Source organism: Schistocerca piceifrons, chromosome 1, assembly GCF_021461385.2.
Source record: "Schistocerca piceifrons isolate TAMUIC-IGC-003096 chromosome 1, iqSchPice1.1, whole genome shotgun sequence".
In the NCBI taxonomy this organism is placed as follows: Eukaryota; Metazoa; Arthropoda; class Insecta; order Orthoptera; family Acrididae; genus Schistocerca; species Schistocerca piceifrons.
This window is the reverse complement of record NC_060138.1, coordinates 17753955-17775233: the sequence shown is the minus strand read 5'-3', so window position 1 is coordinate 17775233 and position 21279 is coordinate 17753955. Positions and strand designations below refer to the sequence as shown.

Below are 21279 nucleotides of genomic sequence, written 5' to 3'. Positions count from 1 at the left end.
CACTAGTCTTTATTTTGCAAGTCTCTTTATACCTGCATAGTTCCTGCCACCTACAGGCTGCTGCACTAGTGTCAGTGCTAATCAAGGGAAAGGGAAATCTTATCAAACTTCAATAAAGGCACTTTTGGGTGATGAAATCTGGGGCCGCTGGCAGAGTGTGGTAACAGTCGACAGCCAGTAGGCCAGGCAAGATAAACATGGCACTAGCGGGCGCGGAGCTGCGATGGCGGTATTGCACGCACGATTTGTTTTGAGTGGAGCACCAACGAGGCAGGAAACTTTAGTGTTGATTTAAGTTATTGCGATGTATGAGGCGGGGCACTAGGCCAGAGCCAAGAGTGGCATTTGGAACTGGCTGACGTGTGGGAATTTATCCCTGCCACAGTTTCTGTCTCTTTCTGACACTACGTCAGAAGCGAGGGAGAAACCAACATAAATAGAGAGGCAATTTTAGCTTGGGACAAAGTGTGCTAGGTCAGTCGAGTGTCGGAACAGGCCTGTGCTGGTCTATGCTTATAGGGGCAAGTCTGGCAGCACTGTTACAAGTATTCCGCATAAACTTGTTTTTGTTTCTATGTTCTTGTTTGGGCTATATTCCGCCTCTGGGGACACAACACCGGAGCAGGATGGACCGGCGGCCTGGAACTAGGAGATAGCTCAGTCTGCCTGAAGGAGGGCAGTGACAGCGGTCTGCAGCGGATCCACTCGAGTCAACGGGCCACATTCGCTTTCCACCTGGCATACTGGGCTCTGGGAGAGGCGTACGCTGCAGGACGCACAGCAGCGCTATGACAGCGCCAGAGATGGCAGTGGGTGTTGCCATCTGGCAAGCACCACTAGTGGCAAGTTGCGGTACAGCATCCAGGAGGGCGCGGGTTCGAGTCCGGTCCCGTCCTGAGAACAGCGGTGGTCCTCGAGCCACAGGTGACCAGTACACCCACCTTCGCCCCACTGTCTGACAGAGCGAGCCAAATGGGGCGGAGGGCGGCGAGGTCCAGGGACTGTAGCAGTCTCCGGAATCGTGGGCAGTGGAGCAGCCCAAGTCACAAAGCATCAGCGGGCGGCGACTAGGAGAGCAGGGCCGACTTCCAGGAGGGCGGCCTCAATGATAGCAGCAGCGGGTCGGCATATTAGGTGTCTGCTGAGCCGGCTAGACTCGCGATACAGTGCACGGACAGCACGCCGACACTACGCTTCACCCACTGAGTACTGTAAATTATCAGAATAAAAAAATGTTACCGAATAGCACTGTATCACTCTGGACTGCCCCTTGACGCTCTTGAACTTGCTCGGCCTCCTGACAAAATACAGCACAGTGGGTCCCAGCTTCAGATCTGTCATCTGAAGTCTCGGGTTCGATCTCCCGACCCCACAATAGTGATGTCAGAAGTGGTGCCGGTTACAACACTGGTACCAGATTTCCACTCCCACATCTTATGTCCAGCAAGTAGCGCTGAGGTGTGCCTGTGTAGAGGGGTAGCTGAGGTGTCTGGTTGCGTTTGTGAAGCGTGGTCATGAATATCTTGTTATGTCCTGTCATTCGGCAGGTGTTCGTCCACACCAGTATAGGGGGGGAAAGCGGCACTGTTCACCTGGACACTAGCACGATGTGGATGGGTGAGTGATGTTTCACTTATGGTTTGTGTGTCATTCTTTTGTTAATTAGGATAGACTTTTTACAGGTGTCTTTTGTAAGGCTGGAGGGGCCTGTAGATTTATCTGGATTCAGGGGAAATATGGGACATGATAACATAGCGCCTAAGCAATGTAAGTTTTGTAATCTGTCAGGCCACGGATTACCATGTACAAAGTGGGTGCCAAAGAATTGTTTTATTTGTAACAGATTTGGTCATTTGGTACGCAATTGGTCAGAATGTAGATGATTCGCAACAAGAACTAAGTTTAAGGAGTAGCAGAGTGAAATTAATGGCAACTGTGGAGCTATAAGCAAGAATGGTGGAAACACGGTCAGTGACTACAGCGGAAGCTGTAGCCGCTCTAACAGGGCAAATTGGGGTATTGTCAGAGGCGAGGATAAGTGACAAACAAAAATATAAAGAATTAGCATTGAGATTTGAGGCATTGCGAGTAGGGGAAGGGACGTCGGGTGAAAGTAAATTACAGGTTGTGGAGTGTCACAGACTGTTTGCCCCGGTAGTCGGCAGCATTGATTAACCCCTTTTCGGGTAAAGCAATGAAGGATGTGTCAGTATTCCTTAATGACGTTATCACAATGGTTGAGGTGTTGCAATGGTGAGATGTTGCAATGTTGAGGGTGGCGAAGTTACGCTTGATAGGGGCTGCCAAGTTGCACATATTGTACGATGAAACATTGAACAAGGTGGGGACGTTTTCAGAGCTTGAGGTACCAAAAACAGAATAGTACCAGGTTTTTTCAGGAAAAATTAAGTGCATTAGTTATGAGGAGAAATGAGACTGTGGAGGTTTTCTCAGAGAGGTTTCGAAAACTGAATGTACAAATGTTCGAACTGTCACAGAATGGGGAAACAAAGTGCTGTTACAAGAGGCCAGGACCAGGGTGTTAGATATGTTTTTGCGGGGAGTACCACCGGAGATGTCACATCGGGTGAAATTGGAGAATACCAGTGATCTTGCAGTTGCTTTAAGGATTGCCACATACTTAGAGGAGGTAGATTATGCGATGAAGCAAAGGGTGGAGCATAAAGTCCTGGCAGCGGAAATTAAGTGTTTTGGTTGTGGCCAGGTAGGGTGCATTAGGAGGCAATGTCAGTGGCAGTTGCGTTATTACTCATGTGGAAAAATGGGTCACAGGGCAGTGAACTGCAGGAGCAAAAGTAGGGGGTAACCTCGACGGCAGCAGCCATTAAACAAGAACGGGATTGCTTCAACCGTCAGAGAGTAGTCAGAGTGAAATTAGGTAATAGACTTGTAGGTGTACAGATGGAATGCTGCTTATTAGGCTTGGTGAGCGGAAGGGAACAAAGGTTTCTGGTTGACACAGGGGTACACATGTCTGTTATTAGTCTAGACCTGGTTAGCAGGAGAAGGCTTGAGCCACCACGTTATAGGCTATGTGGGGCGGGAGATAATAAAGTGGAGTCATTGGATACGATGGTACTTGAATTCATAATCGCAGGAACTAAATTTAGTGAGCAGGTAGAGGTGTTGCCACGTGTAGGTGAGGGATATTCGGTGATTCTCAGATTGGACTTCCTCGACAAACATTGTGGGAACATAAATCTTTGGCAACAAACAGTGGAACTTGGAGGAACAATGTTTCGCATAGGGGAAACGGTTGCAAATGGACAAACGTCGCAAGGCACACTTCACATGAAGGAGACACCAGCTAAACTGTGAATGGATTCATAAAAGGTCAATCAGCAGGATAACATACCGGCAGGTAAAGGGAAGGTAGTTTGGGTTTCGATAAATATGGACTTACCAAAGGAGACGCTGTATATGGTGGAGCCACTCTCAAGTAATGAGGAGTTTAGCTCACGCAAGTTATGTGGAAGGAGATTATAGAGTTCCTGTAAGTCGAAAGGGTTGTTATTGGCCACGGTGGGGGTTTTTGATGTTAACCTCAATAGGGAGGATTTAGAGACAAGCCATAAGCAATTAAGGGGAAAATTACAGCATTTGCAATGAGACAAGGGGGTCGTGTTGGAGGAATTATTATTGACATTTAGTGATTTATTCAGAACGGAGGGTAGGTTACCAGCAACACCGATTACAAAGCATTACATATCAACGGAAGATAATACACCCGTGTTTAGGAAACCATATAGGATAGAACGTCATGTGCAACCGCTTCTAGAGGAGTTTATAGAATAACAACTACGGGATGGAATCATACAGCATAGCGCTATTCCATATTCAAGCAATGTAGTTCTCGTACCTAAGAAGTCAGTGGATGGTACAAGGAAATATAGGTTTTGTTGTGATTATAGGTTTCTGAATGTGAAAACCATTTCAGACGCATACCCAATTCCGAATATCACAGACACATTGGACAATCTGGACCAATGTAAGTATTTTACGACGATGGATTTACGGAGTGGATACCATCAGTTGGAAGTAGTGCCAGAGGATAGGGCAAAGACAGCTTTTACTGTTCCTGGGGGACACTATCAGTATACACTTATGCCGTTCTGGTTGAAGAATGCACCGGCAACTTCTCAGCGATTATTAGATGGGAGTTTAAGCAGATTGAAACAAAAGACATGTATGGTTTACCTAGATGACATTATAGCATTTTCGAAGGATATACCAGAACATGTATCGCGTTTTAGAGAAGTCTTTAGAAGATTGAGGTCGGCACAGTTACTATTAAGTTTAGAAAAATGTAATTATGTGCAGACACAGGTCAAATATTTAGGTCATGTAATTAGTGAACAAGGGGTTCAAAGCGATCCTCGGTTAACAGAGATGGTTCAAAAATTTTCCGACACCACATACGATGAAGCAGTGACAATCGTATATTGGGTTATGTTCATATTATCGTAAATTTGTAAAAGATTCTGTTAAAATAGCTAAGCCATTAACAACAAAGCTTTTAAAGAAAGGGGTTAAATTTCAGTGGACGGAGGAATGTTGGGAAGCTTTCAATGAATTAAAGATGAGATTAGTTTCTGGTGTGGTGTTGGTGTTTCTGAATTTTGAAGAAGACTTCATCTTATCATGTGACGCTTCAAATGGCACAGTAGGATGTGTTTTGGGGCAAATGGTGAATGGAGAGGAGCATCCGGTGGCATATGCTTCTAAGACAGTTAAATAGGGCAGAGCGGAATTATTCCACTATGAAAAAGGAGATGTTGGCTGTAATATACAGAGTAATGTACAGGGTTATTACAAATGGTTGAAGCGATTTCACAGCTCTACATAACTTTATTATTTGAGATATTTTCACACTGCTTCGCACACACATACAAAAACTCAACAAGTTTTTTTAGGCTTTCACAAATGTTCGATATGTGCCCCTTTAGTGATCTGGCAGACATCTGGCCGATAATCAAGTTCCTCCCACACTCGGCGCAGCATGTCCCCATCAATGAGTTCGAAAGCATCGTTGATGCGAGCTCGCAGTTCTGGCACGTTTCTTGGTAGAGGAGGTTTAAACACTTCACCATTAAGAAAAAATGTTGCTTCATCACTGATAACAAGTTTCGCACTGAACGCATCCTCTTCCGTGAGCTCTTGCAACCGCGCCGAAAATTCAAAGCGTTTGACTTTGTCATCGGGTGTCAGGGCTTGTAGCAATTGTAAACGGTAAGGCTTCTCCTTTAGCCTTTTCCGTAAGATTTTCCAAACCGTCGGCTGTGGTATGTTTAGCTCCCTGCTTGCTTTATTCGTCTACTTCCGCGGGCTACGCGTGAAACTTGCCCGCACGCGTTCAACCATTTCTTCGCTCACTGCAGGCCGACCCGTTGATTTCCCCTTACAGAGGCATCCAGAAGCTTTAAACTGCACATACCATCACCGAATGGAGTTAGCAGTTGGTGGATCTTTGTTGAACTTCGTCCTGAAGTGTCGTTGCACTGTTATGACTGACTGATGTGAGTGCATTTCAAGCACAACATACGCTTTCTGGACTTCTGTCGGCATTTTGTCTCACTGCACTCTCGAGCACTCTGGCGGCAGAAACCTGAACTGCGGCTTCAGCCGAACAAAACTTTATGAGTTTTTCTACGTATCTGTAGTGTGTCGTGACCATATGTCAATGAATGGAGCTACAGTGAATTTATGAAATCGCTTCAATCATTTGTAATAGCCCTGTATTTTCGTTGTTACCTTTATGCTAGGAAGTTTAAGGTCATGACAGATCATTCAGCGTTGAGATGGTTACTGGGACTCACGGATCCCTCTAGTCGATTAACACGGTGGGCTCTAAAAATTAAGTGAATTTTACTTTTAAGTAATTCATAAGCCAGGGAAGAAACACGGGAATGCAGATGCATCAAGTCGCAAATTAGACGCATTAGAAGTAATGGGTAAGAGCGTTGCGGAATGGCAAACAGCACAAGCAGAGGATGAGGAGTGCCAGAGTTTTAGAACTCAACCACATTTCATTGTGGAGGAAAATTTGTTGTGTAGAGTTACCAGGCATGGACCACGGGCAGTGGTACCAAAGAGTTTGAGAGAGGAAGTCTTAAAGCAGGCCCATCATCATGTGCTTCCAGGGCATGGTGGTCATGGAGCAACAGGAAGACGAGTAGCAGAACAATTTTGGTGGCGCACTAGAAAAAGGGATGTGGAACAATACATAGCAAACTGTGTGCCGTGTGCACAGCGAGGAGATGTGACGCGCACAAGAATTCCATTGCAATGGTTACCAGAGGCTTCGAAACCATTTGAGATTATCAGGCTAGATATTCGCGGGCCATACAACAAAACACCGGCAGGAAATCATTATGTTTTAACTATAATTGATCACTTTTCGTGGTTTCTAGCCATGGTCGCAATACCAGACCAACAGGCAAGCACGGTAGCACAAGCTTTAGTCAATAACTGGTTATTGAAGTTTGGTGTGCCTGATACCATAATTACGGATCACGGAACGAACTTCATGTCCGAATTAATGTCACAATGGTGTCGTTTATTGAGAATTAAAAAATTACTGACCAGTCCATTTCATCCACAGGTGAGAACGGGGCGAGTACATAGGACAATTTCGAAAATGCTAAGTTGTTATGTGAATGGAAACCACGATAACTGGGACATTTTTCTTCCAAACGTGGTATCGAGTTATAACACTAAAATAATACATTAGGGGGTCTGAATGTCACCATTCAAGGTGGTCTATGGAAGAAAGATACCATCGCCACTTGATGTTCTATGCCCGGAATCAGGAGCTAAAGGGGACGCAGTAAGGGAATTTGCACGAACAATACAGAAAGTCTGGAAGAGGATACAGAAGGCCAATACGAAAGCGTTAGAGAGGCAGGAAGAACCGAATAAGGGGTTGGGACCTTTACCACAGTACAGGGTAGGTCAATGGGTATTAATCATGAATCCACATACACCTAATGGAAAGACGAAAAAATTCTTGATGTACTCTGGACCATACCAGCTCATGGAGATGACTTCGCAGCTGCCAACAAAAACATCCATTATCCACGTGAGTAGAGTAAAGCCTTTTAAAGGAATGGTGGACGGATTACCTCAATTACAAGGAAGTGACCCTATTGCAGAGGCTGGGCAAAGCAAGCAGAAGGAGGTCTCGGGAGAAGGACAACAGCGGATGCATAACGTTCCGTATGCGTTACGGTTACAGAGGGAGTAAATTATTTTAAGTGTAATATTGTATGGCATGTTTACATTTTGTGTATCAAGGGATAATTTGCATTTTGTTTTTTCTGGTCCTCCCCCCCCCCTCCTCACGTTTTGGTGGGTCCAAAAATAGTTGTGTTTCCCCCCCTCCCTCCAGACAATTCGATAGGGACAGAATGAACTACTCAGAATTTTTGAGGATGTCGTACAATGATGTAATAACTTGTAGTGGAAAACGGGTGGTACAGGCATGTTTCGTTCCTTTTCTTCGCAGGGTCAGAACATATGTGGACATGCTGGATGATAGCCATGGGGAAAGCCCGGAAACGAGGGTCTTGAATAACACCAAGCTCGTTCGAACCTTAGCAGAGGAGTTGACTCAATACGCGGGAGAGACATGGGAAATTATAAATAGCAATTTAGAGATGCTGCAGAAACGATTAAACGTATTGGATGGTAACTTAGCTACTGCCAGGTTGCTAAGGGCATTAGCAGACCAATTAAGTGACATGTACAGAAGTAACGATGTTACACGAAGCAGTATATCATGCAGTAAATGGGCATCTTAGTCCAGTGTTAATCTCGTCAGACGATCTTTTTAGAGGATTACAATTAGCAAAGAGGCAATTTCCACCAGATATAGAACATGTAGTGGAGGTAACTCGGGCCACTATAGCAATATTCTTTCATGTGTTGTTGGTGCAGGTGAGAACGAATGGGGCGCGAGTTTACACTGATGTCAGTTTTTCAGTAGTCAGAGTTGTTATCGACACATTCCCATTCATTCATACCCAGTGAAATGGAAGGAGATTGGAAATAGGTGCAGATTAGGATGGGAGACATAATTTTTATTTTGGCGAACAAAGAAGCTCACAGAGTACTATCATTGTCAGAGGTGGAGCATTGTACACACGGACGAGTGATGACTTGCCACAATCGACCAATTTTTTCAGATAGTAGTTGGATTGTTCCTGGGGATTACAAATGGCTCAGATTGTGAGAAAGAGGTGTTATTGACACATCCCTACTTCCAGAAGGTAGGGAGGCATTGGTTATACTCGGTAATTACACCAATATGGGTGATGGCCACTTATTATACCAATCAGAGAGCAGATAAAATAAGGAGGTTGCAACTGCAGGAGAGTGCAATAATTATAAATGGTGCTGTTTGTGAGATTGTGGGGAAGGATTTCCGTCTTCCAGCATCACATAAAGGTGAAACAGCTTTAACTTTGTCACAGGAAACATTGTTTTATCCGGAAGCGGTTCTGGAGATATTACCAGTGCAGAATGTGACACATTTGAACTCTACGTTAAACCCAGAGTTTTTGGAGACATTGCATTCCTTTATTAATGCACAGGAAGGATTTGTCATGGTTAATAAAGTATTGGAACACATTCGAACAGCATCAGAGCAACAGGATAATGACGTTGAGCATTTCAGCCACAGAGTGTGTCGTTTTTCTATTTTTCTTGAGTATAGCTTTGTGGGGAATGTGGAAACATATACCAGTGGAGGAGGTGCCAACACATCAGTTGCCTATGGCATGGGTAACCAGTGTAAACAGTGTATAGGTGTAGAGTTAATGTTTTGATGATCTCGTTAGTTTTAGTCTGTAAAATGCAAGTTTTGTGAACAAGGTATGTTTACGCAGCCACAGGCCACGTCTTTTTTATCTCGAATCGGGACGAACCTTGTTGAAAGGAGGGAGGTGTGCTGCGCTAGTGTCAATCCTAGTTGAGGGAAAGGGAAATCTTATCAAACTTCAATGAAGGCGCTTTTGGGTGATGAAATCTGGGGCCACTGGCAGAGTGTGGTAACAGTCGACAGCCAGTAGGCCAGGCAAGGTATACATGGCACTCGCGGGTGCGGAGCTGTGATTGCGGTATTGCATGCACGATTTGTTTTGAGTGAAGCAACAACGAGGCAGGAAACTGCATCGTTGATTTAAGTCATTGCGATGTATGAGGGGACACTAGACCAGAGCCAAGAGTGGCGATCTGTTAAGTGGCTGACGTGTGGGAATTTATCCCTGCCACAGTTTCTGTCTCTCTCTGACACTACGTCAGAAGTGAGGGCGAAACCAACATAAATAGAGATGCAATTTTAGCTTGGAACAGAGTGTGCCAGGTCAGATGAGAATCGGGACGGACCTGTGCTGGTCTGCGCTTTTAGGGGCCACTCTGATAGCAATGTTATAAGTATTCTACATAAACTTGTACTTTGTTTCCACGTACTTGTTCGGGCTATATTCCGCTTCCGGGGACACAACTCAGGGGCAGGACAGAACGGCAGCCTGGAACTTGGGAGATCGCATGGTCTGCCTGAAGGAGGGCAGTGAGAGCGATCTGCAGCTGGTCCAGGAGGGGCTTAGCTCCACTCGAGTCTATGGGCTATGTTCGCTTCCCACCTGGCATACCGGCGTCTGGGTGAGGCGTACGGTGTGGGAGGCACAACAGCACTACGACAGCACAAGAGACAGCAGCGGGTGTTGCCATCCAGCAAGCACTACTAGTGGCAAGTTGTGGTACAGTATCCAGGAGGGTGCGGGTTCAAGTCTGGTCTCGCCAACGGAGCAGCAGTGGCCCGAGGGCCACGGGTGATCAGTAAACCCACCTTCGACCCACAGTCGGACAGAGAAGGCCAAACGGGGCGGAGGGCAGCGAGGTCCAGGGACTGTAGCAGTCTCTGGAATCATGGGCAGTGGATCAGCGCAAGTCGCAACGCTGGCGGTGACCAGGAGAGCACGGCTGACTTCCAGCAGGGCGACCTTGATGACGGCAGCAGCGGCATTGGCAAACAAGGAGTCTGCTGAGCCGGCTGGACTCGCGGGACAGCATGCGGATGGCACCCCGACACTACGCTTCTCCCATCAAGCACTATAAATCATCGGAATAAACAAATGTTACCAACTACTGGTGAATCACTCTGCACTGCCCCTTGATACTCTTGAACTTGCTCAAGCTCCTGACAAAATACGACGCGGTGGGTCCCGGCTTCAGCTGTGCCATCTAGAGTCCCGGGTTTGACCCCCCAACCCTGCAATAAGGCACTTCAGTCAGGTTGCTGTACTCACATATTGGTCCCTTCGGTACTTTTAAGTGCCTGTCCACTTCCCTCTATTACCAAATGAACTACTACTCGATCTTCTTGCAATTGCAAGCGGCATATCAACATCACAGCTCTTCAGGAAACGCTCGATGCTACATCATTCATTTCTTAAATACAGGCAACCCACCACATTTCAACACTGTGAGACTAGAACAAATTTTTGACTGTAGCCAAAATATGTCAGTTTGTCAGGCTGCTGTACTGCACATACTACAATGACCACACAGTCAAGACTGTGCAGTAATGGAGAATCCAAAATAAAGGGATATACTAATCCAACTAATGATAGTCAATGTGGCAGATTGCTATCATATTAATAGAAAAGCTTGAAAGCTATGGCAAAGGCCAAGGAGAATAACGGCTAAAACAGTATGTTGACAACAGAAGGCAGTATGTGCTCAATACTCGCACAAACAAAGTTGACATTCGGCACGGTGGCTGATGGGAGCGACTGTAAATGGGAAATGCCTTTACGGCCACTCCCATCAGGCGCTGCATTGAGTGTCAGCTTTGTTTGTATGTATAATGCAGAGACAGGAAGCTGATCTGCGATCAAGGCTGTTAAGTATGAGGTAACACAGTATTCTATACTTTGTTCACTATTATTGGACCAATTCATAAACAATCTCAAAAGTCGATCAGAAGGAACAAAACCTACTGTATGCCAATGATGTGATATTAGTAAAAAAGAAGTTGAAATCTAATTTTTTTCAAAAACCAGCAGTGTAGTGAGTGAGAATAACTGGAAAGTCTAATATTACAATAGTAACTAAGAACTAGTCACCTATAACCTAACAGAGACACTGGGCTACAAGACAGATTTGTACGTCACTACAACTAAGACTCCACACCAACTCATAATCAAACTGTCGCTGTCCAACCTACCCTAGACCTTTGACTACATTAGAGATCACTATGTCACCACAACCTACAATGAAAAAAATAATACATACACAACAGAAATATTGTCAGTAACCTATTTCCTTTATGTCTGTGCACAAAAGACTAATGTTCATTATAAATGTAAACAAAAAGTTGGTCCTCATAGTGTTTATTAACAAAGGAATGAAGACCACATAGATAAATTTATTGATAAAACAAAATGGCGGCAAGTAGTATGGTTACAAGTGAGTTAGCTCCCAAGAAAAGTAGAATTTTGATGAGTATAAAGTGCATAAAGTGTAGTAAAGTTGTGAAAAATGGAATTCTGTGTGATGAGTGCGACGGTTGGTTACATTTTCGATGTGCAAAGTTAGAAGAAGACAATCTTCCAGACGAAAACAGCGAATGGCGATGCAATGTCTGTCGGAAGAGTAAGGACAATATGGCGCTGATGGAGGAAGATAAACATGAGGTAAACACTGACTATAATACTTTACAAGCTATCTTATCAGTGGTAATTGAAGAGAAACTAGCTCTGGCCAAAGAAAACGAACGACTGAAGAAGGAATACGCAGCAATTAATCAGGAACTCATTAAACAAATTTCCCAAGAAGAGGTTAGTGTCGTGTACACAGACCCAAGCAATCAATGTAGGCCATTAGATCGCCTACAAAGACAATGGCAGGCTGTTCCTGTCACAAAACGCGGTAGAGTCTGTGTAAACTTTCCGCCCTTGGAAAACAGATTTAGTGTTCTTGCTACAGAAAAAAACATTAAAGTAGACTCACAAGTCAATGTGCTTAACACAAGTAAGGTTAATGAAAGTGAAGTGAGTAATAGGTGTAGCAACAATATTACATCAATAGAAGTGAAGTGAATAATGGGTGCAGTAAAAATATTACGTCAACTGTCAGTAGAAGTAATGAAACTGAAAACCACAAGAAAGAAAGCCTCAATTGCAGACCTAGGCCTGTGAAAATACATTTATATGCAGACAGTCAAGGAAGGAAATTAAGGGATACAGTTGGGAACAATTCAAGCCAACATATCTCAGCCACAATAAAACCTAGTGCAAAATGTAGCAGGTTCTTCACCAGCAGAAGCCATGGAACTGGCAGTTTTTCTGGCTGGATCAAATGACGTAGTGAGAAATGAAGGAAAAGACTTCTTGTTCTCATTAAAGAAGAAACTGCAGGAACTACAAAATACAAAAATCCTCATCTTTTCAATACCATTTCGGCATGCTCTTCCACCCTGGTCGTGTGTGAATGTTGAAGTGACAAGAGTAAATGAAGAAATGAAGAAATTTTGTAAATACTTTAAAAATGTCTGTTTTGTAAACATAACTAACTTAGGTACAAGATTTCACACTGTTCATGGTCTCCATCTGAATCAACTCGGAAAGAAGTATGTGAGTAATGAAATCATAAAACTAGCCAATGAGTTAGGCATAACAAAAATCGAGAGCTCTAAGTCAATACCACTTAGATTTAAGGAAAACTCTTTTTTAGAGGTAGCAAAGAGGGGCTGAGACTAACAGCTTTGCCCAGATTCACACTGGATGACCAGATTAAAGATAAGAATAATATAATAAATGTCAGTAACACTAGAGAGAAATATAGCAGTAATGATGAATGCCCCATTAACAAAAACCACTCACCAACTTTGTCTTTCAAGATAGGTTATCTCAATATTGAAAGTATAAGTGGAAAACACATAATTTTAAACGAATTTGCAAATGAGAACTTATTTGATGCATTATGCTTAAGTGAGCACTGGTGTAAAGGAAATGAAATATCTTTTCATGTACTAGATGATTTCCACTTAGCAAACAGTTTTAGCAGAGAGCAACATATTCATGGGGGTGTATCAATTTACATTAAGAAGGGATTAATAAATTGTAGTAATGAACTAGATCTAGGATTTTTGTGCAGTGAGATACATTTTGGATCATTTAAAAATTGCTATTGTATCTCTTTATAGATCACCAGATGGAAGTCCATTAATATTTTTAGAAAAACTTGAGACTTTACTAAATTTCTTTCTTAGTCCTCAGTGGAAGAAATATAGTATTGTGATTGGTGGTGACATCAATGCCGCATTTGATGTAAACAAAGATGTGCACACTGTAAATGAATTTAAAAACCTGTTACGACAATTCAACTTCATTTTTACGAACTGCAAACCCACAAGATAGTCCGCTTGTCTCGACAACATACTTACAAATGTCAATAGAGAGTTACTGTCTTCAGATGTAGCTGTCTTCGATTTCTCGGACCATGACTCAGTTTGGGTACAAATAGGTACAGATAGGCCTAACAAGGAGTATAAGGAGTTTAAAGAGCCTAAAATAGTCATCACAAGACCAATAACGCAAGAAAAATTGTCTAATTTCATGGTCTCACTCAGTAATTATGACTGGTCACATCTGTTTAACAATAATGCTCAGGGCTCTGCCAATACATTGTTTGATAGATTTTTTCATTATTTCTTAAATATATTCGAAACCAACTGCCCTCAATACAAATGTAAAGTTAACCCTAAAAGTAACAGTAATAGACATAGGGATAAGAATCCATGGTGTACCGCTCAACTAGCCAATATGAAAAGAAGGTGGTGGTTGTATAGAGATTCTTACAGACTTCAGAAAACTGATATGGCTAAACAAAGGTACTCAAGAGCACAAAAGGAATATAAGTATGCTTTAAATGAGGTCAAAAAACAACATAACCTAGTCAGCATTGAGTCATCAAAAAATAAATGCAGAAAAGCATGGACTATAATAAATTCAGTGGCGAAAAGCAAGCAGAAAGTTGAGGAAGTAATTTCAGCAGATGAATTTAATAACTACTGTATAAAATCTGTTAACCAAATTAGGGAAAGCATTGTGAGGCCACAAGAGACTGTTGCTGATCTCATTAAATACCATAATGCAGACTATACACCCTGAACGATAAATTCCTTTTAACAGAGGTCACACCAGATGTTGTTTTAACTCTTGTAAATAACTTCAGACCCTCTGATAGTGAAGATATATATGGTATTTCTTGTAATATGTTAAAAAAGATAACTGGCTACATAGTATATCCTCTTACTAAATGTATAATGTTGTTGTTGTTGTTGTTGTTGTGGTCTTCAGTCCTGAGACTGGTTTGATGCAGCTCTCCATGCTACTCTATCCTGTGCAAGCTTCTTCGGGTCTAGTGCAGCAGGGGATACAACCCGTCGGCTTTGGACAATGACGTCACAAGTCGCCAGATAGCAGTTTACCATTTTCGCTTTTGCTGTTATGTTTCAGTTTCGTTTTTTTTACTGATTGCTTAATAAAGTGGATCTGTTTATTCTATCTCGTGAGATTTTTTTTTTAAAAAGCCAAAAAACACTTATCAGCCACTGAAGGGAGCTACAACACTAAGAAGAATCGCTTCGCGATTGGCGACTTGTGACGTCAATGTCCAAAGCCGACGGGTTGTATCCCCTGCTGCACTAGTCCCGCTTCTTCATCTCCCAGTACCTACTGCAACCTACATCCTTCTGAATCTGCTTAGTGTATTCATCTCTTGGTCTCCCCCTATGATTTTTACCCTCCACGCTGCCCTCCAATACTAAATTGGTGATCCCTTGATGCCTCAGAACATGTCCTACCAACCGATCCCTTCTTCTGGTCAAGTTGTGCCACAAACTTCTCTTCTCCCCAATCCTATTCAATACTTCCTCATTAGTTATGTGATCTACCCATCTAATGTTCAGCATTCTTCTGTAATGTATAAATAGATGTCTAATTGAAGGAGTATTCCCAGAAGTATTAAAATTATCTATGGTAGTGCCCATTTATAAGAAAGGAGACAAAAATTGCCCATCTAGCTATCGCCCAATATCCCTGACACCTATTTTATCTAAAGTTTTGGAATCCATCATCAACTCCCAGTTCTGTGATTATCTGACATGTAATAACATTATTACTGCGGTACAATTTGGCTTTAGGGAGGGCAAATCCACAGTCCATGCCACTGACTCCCTGATTAAAAAAGTGCTTCATGCTTATGAAGGAAAAAATTTTGCTCAGACTATCTTTTGTGATCTTAGCAAAGCCTTCGATTCTGTGGAGATATTTCACTCCTCAACAAACTAGGGAAATACGCAAGCGTCCGATCCCACCCGTCGGCTTTGACCCATGACGTCACAAATATGGCGGAAACGACCATAAACGGCAATTCCAATATGGCGGATATAAAATCGTTGCATACGTATCATAAAGACGAAAATACATAGCAAAACAACATACACACAGGTTTCACAAAAAGCCTAATGACTCTAACGGGACAAGCGTGGGAAATGGGGGGTTTTTGGGTGGGGAGAAACTAAATATAAACAAATTTAGCCACCCACCGCCATACAAAACCACGCAAGACGACGAAAAAAATCGACATCACAAAACTCACCAAATACCACAAAACACATTATCTGGAATCGGACACTTCCCTTGACCTATATAGATCTACAGTAGCTCCGATCCCATAAATTGGGATCGAACACTTCCCTTGACCTAAATAGCTCAACAGCAACTCCCGATCCCATCTCCCAAAACAAAATTTAAAATACACCGCAAAACATTACGAACAAACACTTCCCTTGACCTAAATATATCTACAACAGCTCCCGATCCCATAAATTCCCTTAACCTATATAGCTCAACAGCAGCTCCCGATCCCATCTCCCAATACAAAAATCAAAATACACCGCAAAACATTGCGAAAAAACACTTCCCTTGACCTACATATATCTACAGCAGCTCCCGATCCCATAAATTGGGATCGAACACGTCCCTTGACCTATATAGCTCAACAGCAGCTCCAGATCCCATCACCCAATACAAAAATCAAAATACACCGCAAAACATTGCGAACAAACACTTCCCTTGACCTACATATATCTACAGCAGCTCCCGATCCCATAAATTGGGATCGAACACTTCCCTTGACCTATATAGTTCAACAGCAGCTCCCGATCCCATCTCCCATTACAAAAATCAACATACTCCACCAAACATTGAGATTGAACACTTCCGTCCAACTATATAGCTCAACAGCAGCTCCCAATCCCATAACTTAGGATCGACCACTACCCTTGACCTATGTAACTCAAAAACATCTCCCAATACGAATACCAATACCAACCTTCACAGCCACAAATTTCAATGAAACACTTCCCTATACCCCAATACACAACACATACGCCAAAAACAAAAAAAATGAGAACTTACCACAAGAAAGTTCCATCCCCACAAACTACATTGGCCACCACACACACACACACACACACACACACACACACACACACGCGCGCAAACCAACGAAAAAATACTGTACCAAAAGAAAAACCCAACCCACCCACACTTCAACCCCCTCCCCCAACCCCAAAATAAAAAACCCACAAAAAACAAATGCAACATAACACTACAACTCAACAAAAACTTCAACAAAATAGATCCTCCACAACTAAAACAAAAAACAAACACACTCCCCCTCCCCCCACCTTAACAAACACTATACAACAAAATAAGCCACCCAACCACCTACCCAGCCCACCCTACCTAACCACTTTCGGCCTATACATTTTACCCACAGCCCTTAAGAAAACCCGAACAATACAATAGCCCTCTGGGACACTCTTCCGCCAACAGTACTCATCTAAATGAGACTGAAGGTTGGAAGAGTGCCTCTTCCCCCTCCCAAGAACTGACTCAACCGCTCCCCACATCCCCTCTATTGTATTAGTACAAGCCCCTATCTCATAATTCTTAAACTCTAAACTATGGTTCACTACTAAATGATTAAATCCACTCTCACCCAACCCCCTATAAGAAGAAAAAGCATCAGAAACTATTGTGGACCCCGGCTCTATATATTCCTCAATTAACCCCACTAATTCAGCCTTCGACCTCTCTTCCACAACCCTAAAAACACATTCGGAATCCCCACACCCAAAGACCAGCCACAGACTTCCCCCTCCCATACTTCCTTTTCCCAAACTGTGACTCGTCCACCTCCACAACCACCCCATGCCCCCCCCCCCAAACTTACCCCTGTACTTAATAAATTCCGAACACACTTCACGACAAAAGGAATACCAATCTAAAACAGTCCTCTCACTCACACCAGTCTCATGCGCGCAAAAACTCTGTGGGGATCTATAACAAAAATAATTTGTAACAAGCACAATCTCACGCATGCCCAATCTAGACTTCTCGAACCAGGTACCGCGCCGTATGGAACGCCATATGTCATCTTTGCGCCAGCGCCACATGTAACCGTCCCTGGTCCGAGAGGCCGGAACTTTAACCAATTTCATTGGTTCACGGCACACACCGCACTTCACGACCTCGGCAATTAAGCCAAATAGCTGAAGGAATTTAATCAGCTCTAAAGCTGTGTCCCCCATCATAGCCCTCAACCGAGAACTATTAATCTGGTCTTTCATATCCATTCCTGAACAAAAAACCACAACCGAATACACTTAATAACAAACCCACCCGACGTACAGCAATCATCATTACATTAACCATCACACAAAACCGTTAACTCACTGTTACAAATTCCGCTTCAAAAAGACGCACGCAGCACTCACCACTGAGCTACAGCAAACTGAGCCCAACACACCAAACGAACGAAAACCATGAACCAGAGGGCACAACAAACAACAACACATCTACAAACACGCCACACTCACAAACCAAACTCCGCGCCGTAATGACGTCACACACCACAACACCCTTACGTCACGGGTCAAAGCCGACGCGTGAGATCGGATGTTTCTGTTGACCCTGACAAACGATCTACCATCCTACACAAATACTCACTCCAGTCTCTATGCAGATACCACTTTTTTCAATATCAGCTCAGACATTGATATGCTCCAAACTGTGGCAAACGACAAAATATCACAGGCATCAGTCTGGTTCCGAGCTAATGGGTTCCTGCTCAATGAGAGTAAAACTCAAAAGATTGTATTTAGTTTGAGAGATCCGCCAGTAGAAGACTTCAAGAATAGTGTTAAGTTCTTAGGTATTGTTATAGATAGTAAATTGACTTGGGAGCCACATATTAAATACATTAGAGCAAGGCTGTCTAGAGTGGTGTATTTGTTAAAGAATTTAATAAACCATGTACCTGCGGCCTAGGTAAGGTCAGCCTACTTTTTTTTTTTTTCAAAGGATTATATCCTATGGGCTTTTAATATGGGGCAATAGCTCACACCTTCAGGACATTTTGGTACTTCAGAAGAAAGTAATTCTCATTATCACAAACAGTGATAAACTGGCCCACTGCAAACCACTGTTTATCAACTTAAAAATATTAACTGTTATAAACATGTATATTTACACTGCCCTACTGCATAAAAAGAGCAACTTATCAGAACACCAGCGTAGAAGAGATGTACACTCTCATGGAACCAGAAATGGTAGCAATCTTGACATACCTTACTACAGATTATCCAAGTCATTGAACAGCCACGAAGTGGTGGATATGAAGATGTTTAATAATTTGCCACTAGAATGGGTAGAAGCTCCATTTGTTCAGTTGGTTACCTGCAAATCCATACCACTCACTTCAGGAATTTTACGACTGTAAAATATCATAGTGGTACCGATTTGGAGAGTGCAGCATAATTTCTTTAACTGAATCAGTTATGATGCAATGTTTTCATATTATTTCATTTTAAATATTGTATTTTATGTAAAACCTATGTCACATATTGATCTTTAACCCATGTATATATGCTGTATAACTTGTATATATGTAATTTGACTTTGTCAATTGCTGTAATAGCTAAACAACAATAAAATTTCATTCATTGCAGGAAGCTGCCAGTGTAAAATTTTTGAGAGTTATGTCAGACAATAAGCTCCAATGGAGAAAAGACTGAGGCTAAGTCTGCTATAAATGAAGTACTGTACTATTTAGTACGAAATAGTTTGCACATAAGCTAATAAGCAACTTCTGTGCCCAGTGTAAATGGTCTTTTTGAATCATACTTACACTGTGGAATTATAGTATAAGAAAACTCCAGTTTCAATAATATAAATGGGAGGAAGAAAAGAGGTGTCGACTCTCTGATGCCCCAACCTTGAAAAAATAACACAAGAATGGTACAAACGGTTCAAATGGCTCTGATACTATGGGACTTAATATCTGAGGTCACAGTCCCCCAGAACTTAGAACTACTTAAGCCGAACTAACCTAAGGGCATCACACACATCCATGCCCGAGGCAGGATTCGAGCCTGCGACTGTAGCGGTCGCGCGGTTCTAGACTGAAGCGCCTAGAACCACACGGCCACAACAGCCGGCGGTGCAAACGGAAATCAATTACAGCACTACACTATGTCAGGTACAAAATAAACCGTTACGTAGGACGTGGATAATATATTGTTAAATAATATTAAGGAAAATGTTCGACTTGCTGCTTCCTCAATATTATTTCTGTTTTCCAACAAAAGCATGTATGCAATGTTACTTTCATCAACAAAAGTAAGTTGGAATGTCTGTGAAATCAAGCGCTTTATATTTCTAACAGGTTGACAAGTTTCTCAAAACCGCCCATTTGAACTATTAGAATTAAATAACAGTTGTGCATTTTATGCTACAGAATTTCTAATGCCATTTTGTGCTGACTTCACCGACTACTAAAAAATGTAAACCGAAAACAAAGGCGTCCATACGGTCTCAACAGAGTTGAAAACACCGATGGACTCAGACACATTTCAAATTAAAATTATCTGCAACTCCTTTCACATAAACGGCCTGTTAACTGCAAAACTAACACTTACATTTTCGCCACAATTCATACAAAGGCTTTCAATTTCTGTTGTTTCTGGGTCTGGGTCATCTGCAGCTAGATCTCTAAATATCGGCTTTTTATCTATGTCCCTCGACATACTTAGCTTACAAACGTTAACCAAATTACACGCGTAAACAACACGCTATTATTACATACAAAACACATCAAAGAGTCAACTTATCATGGCATAAAGATATCTCACTCATCTATCGATGGCGACTTGCCAAACCACTAAAACGAGATAAGTTGAACGTGTCTACACAGAAAAAAAGGACAGAAAAAGGCTGAAAGAAAATAAAAAATATTATTATGTCAATTTAGTAGAGTAAAAAAATTATACTTTGGAATAGGGCAACATTAACTTATATTTATTTTCTTAACTTTGAGTGTGCTGGAGATAACAGTTATACAAGCAATTAACTGTGATTGAATAACATTATTCGAATTTCATGTGCTTGATAGTACGAAAGCAGACATCCTGCATTTTTTAAAGATCCAGACTGTGTGCACCACTGTACATGTTAATTTAAACATCAATTTGTATCCATGTAACCTACTGGTACCAAATCATGTGTGCACTGCAGCGAAGTTGGTTCACACAACAGAAGATAGCATATTTCCAATTTTGTTTGCAGTGGAAGGTGCATCAAAGCCATGCCCGCTAAGAATAGCATACGGCATCTCAGTTTATTTTGAACGTGCGTTTTAGTTACATCCATTTGACTAAATACTCTAACTACCCGGTTAGCCCTCGTAAAAACGATCGGAGATACTGAGGAAAAAAGCCAATGCGTTAAACGAATCTCCTCCAGTTGCACCTCCGTACTTCCAAACTTCATGCCAAAATGCAATAATGTTGGACGTATTGTTCCATGTAATGAGAGATAATTTATCCCATTGGAGTTGAATGGGTTTTGTGTTAGTTTGGGGGCCACCCCCGTACATTCCTACAATATTATCAAAGGCTCTTTCACTCTGCTTCAGCAGTGTGCTGCAGACAGCATGTAAACCATTCTCAACGCTTCTGTATCCTCCGGTAACCCTGCTGCAAACCCTTTATTAATCCTGTTACGTAGATAACACAGTGCTTGCCGACATTTCTTCATTTTCTTGGTAGCGTTACGATCTGGACGTAGTGGTTCAATAATTTTTACAAAGCTGTAGCCTACATATGGCTTTGGATCTAAATAACCC

At 42.4% G+C, this 21279-nt stretch overlaps 1 protein-coding gene across 2 annotated transcripts in view; it reads right to left on the bottom strand.

Annotated features, from left to right (window-relative positions):
* The window catches only part of LOC124805337 (zinc finger protein ZPR1), a 72937-nt gene extending 52681 nt beyond the window's left edge, over positions 1–20256 (bottom strand). Inside the window, exon 1 of one of the 2 annotated variants that reach the window (XM_047265859.1) lies at positions 20075–20256. In XM_047265859.1, coding sequence (XP_047121815.1) covers positions 20075–20182 — 108 coding nt within the window. In that variant the 5' untranslated portion in view covers positions 20183–20256. The remainder of the gene's footprint in view (positions 1–20074) is intronic. The other variant, XM_047265869.1, reaches the window with a different exon arrangement.
* Positions 20257–21279: the final 1023 nt, after the last annotated feature.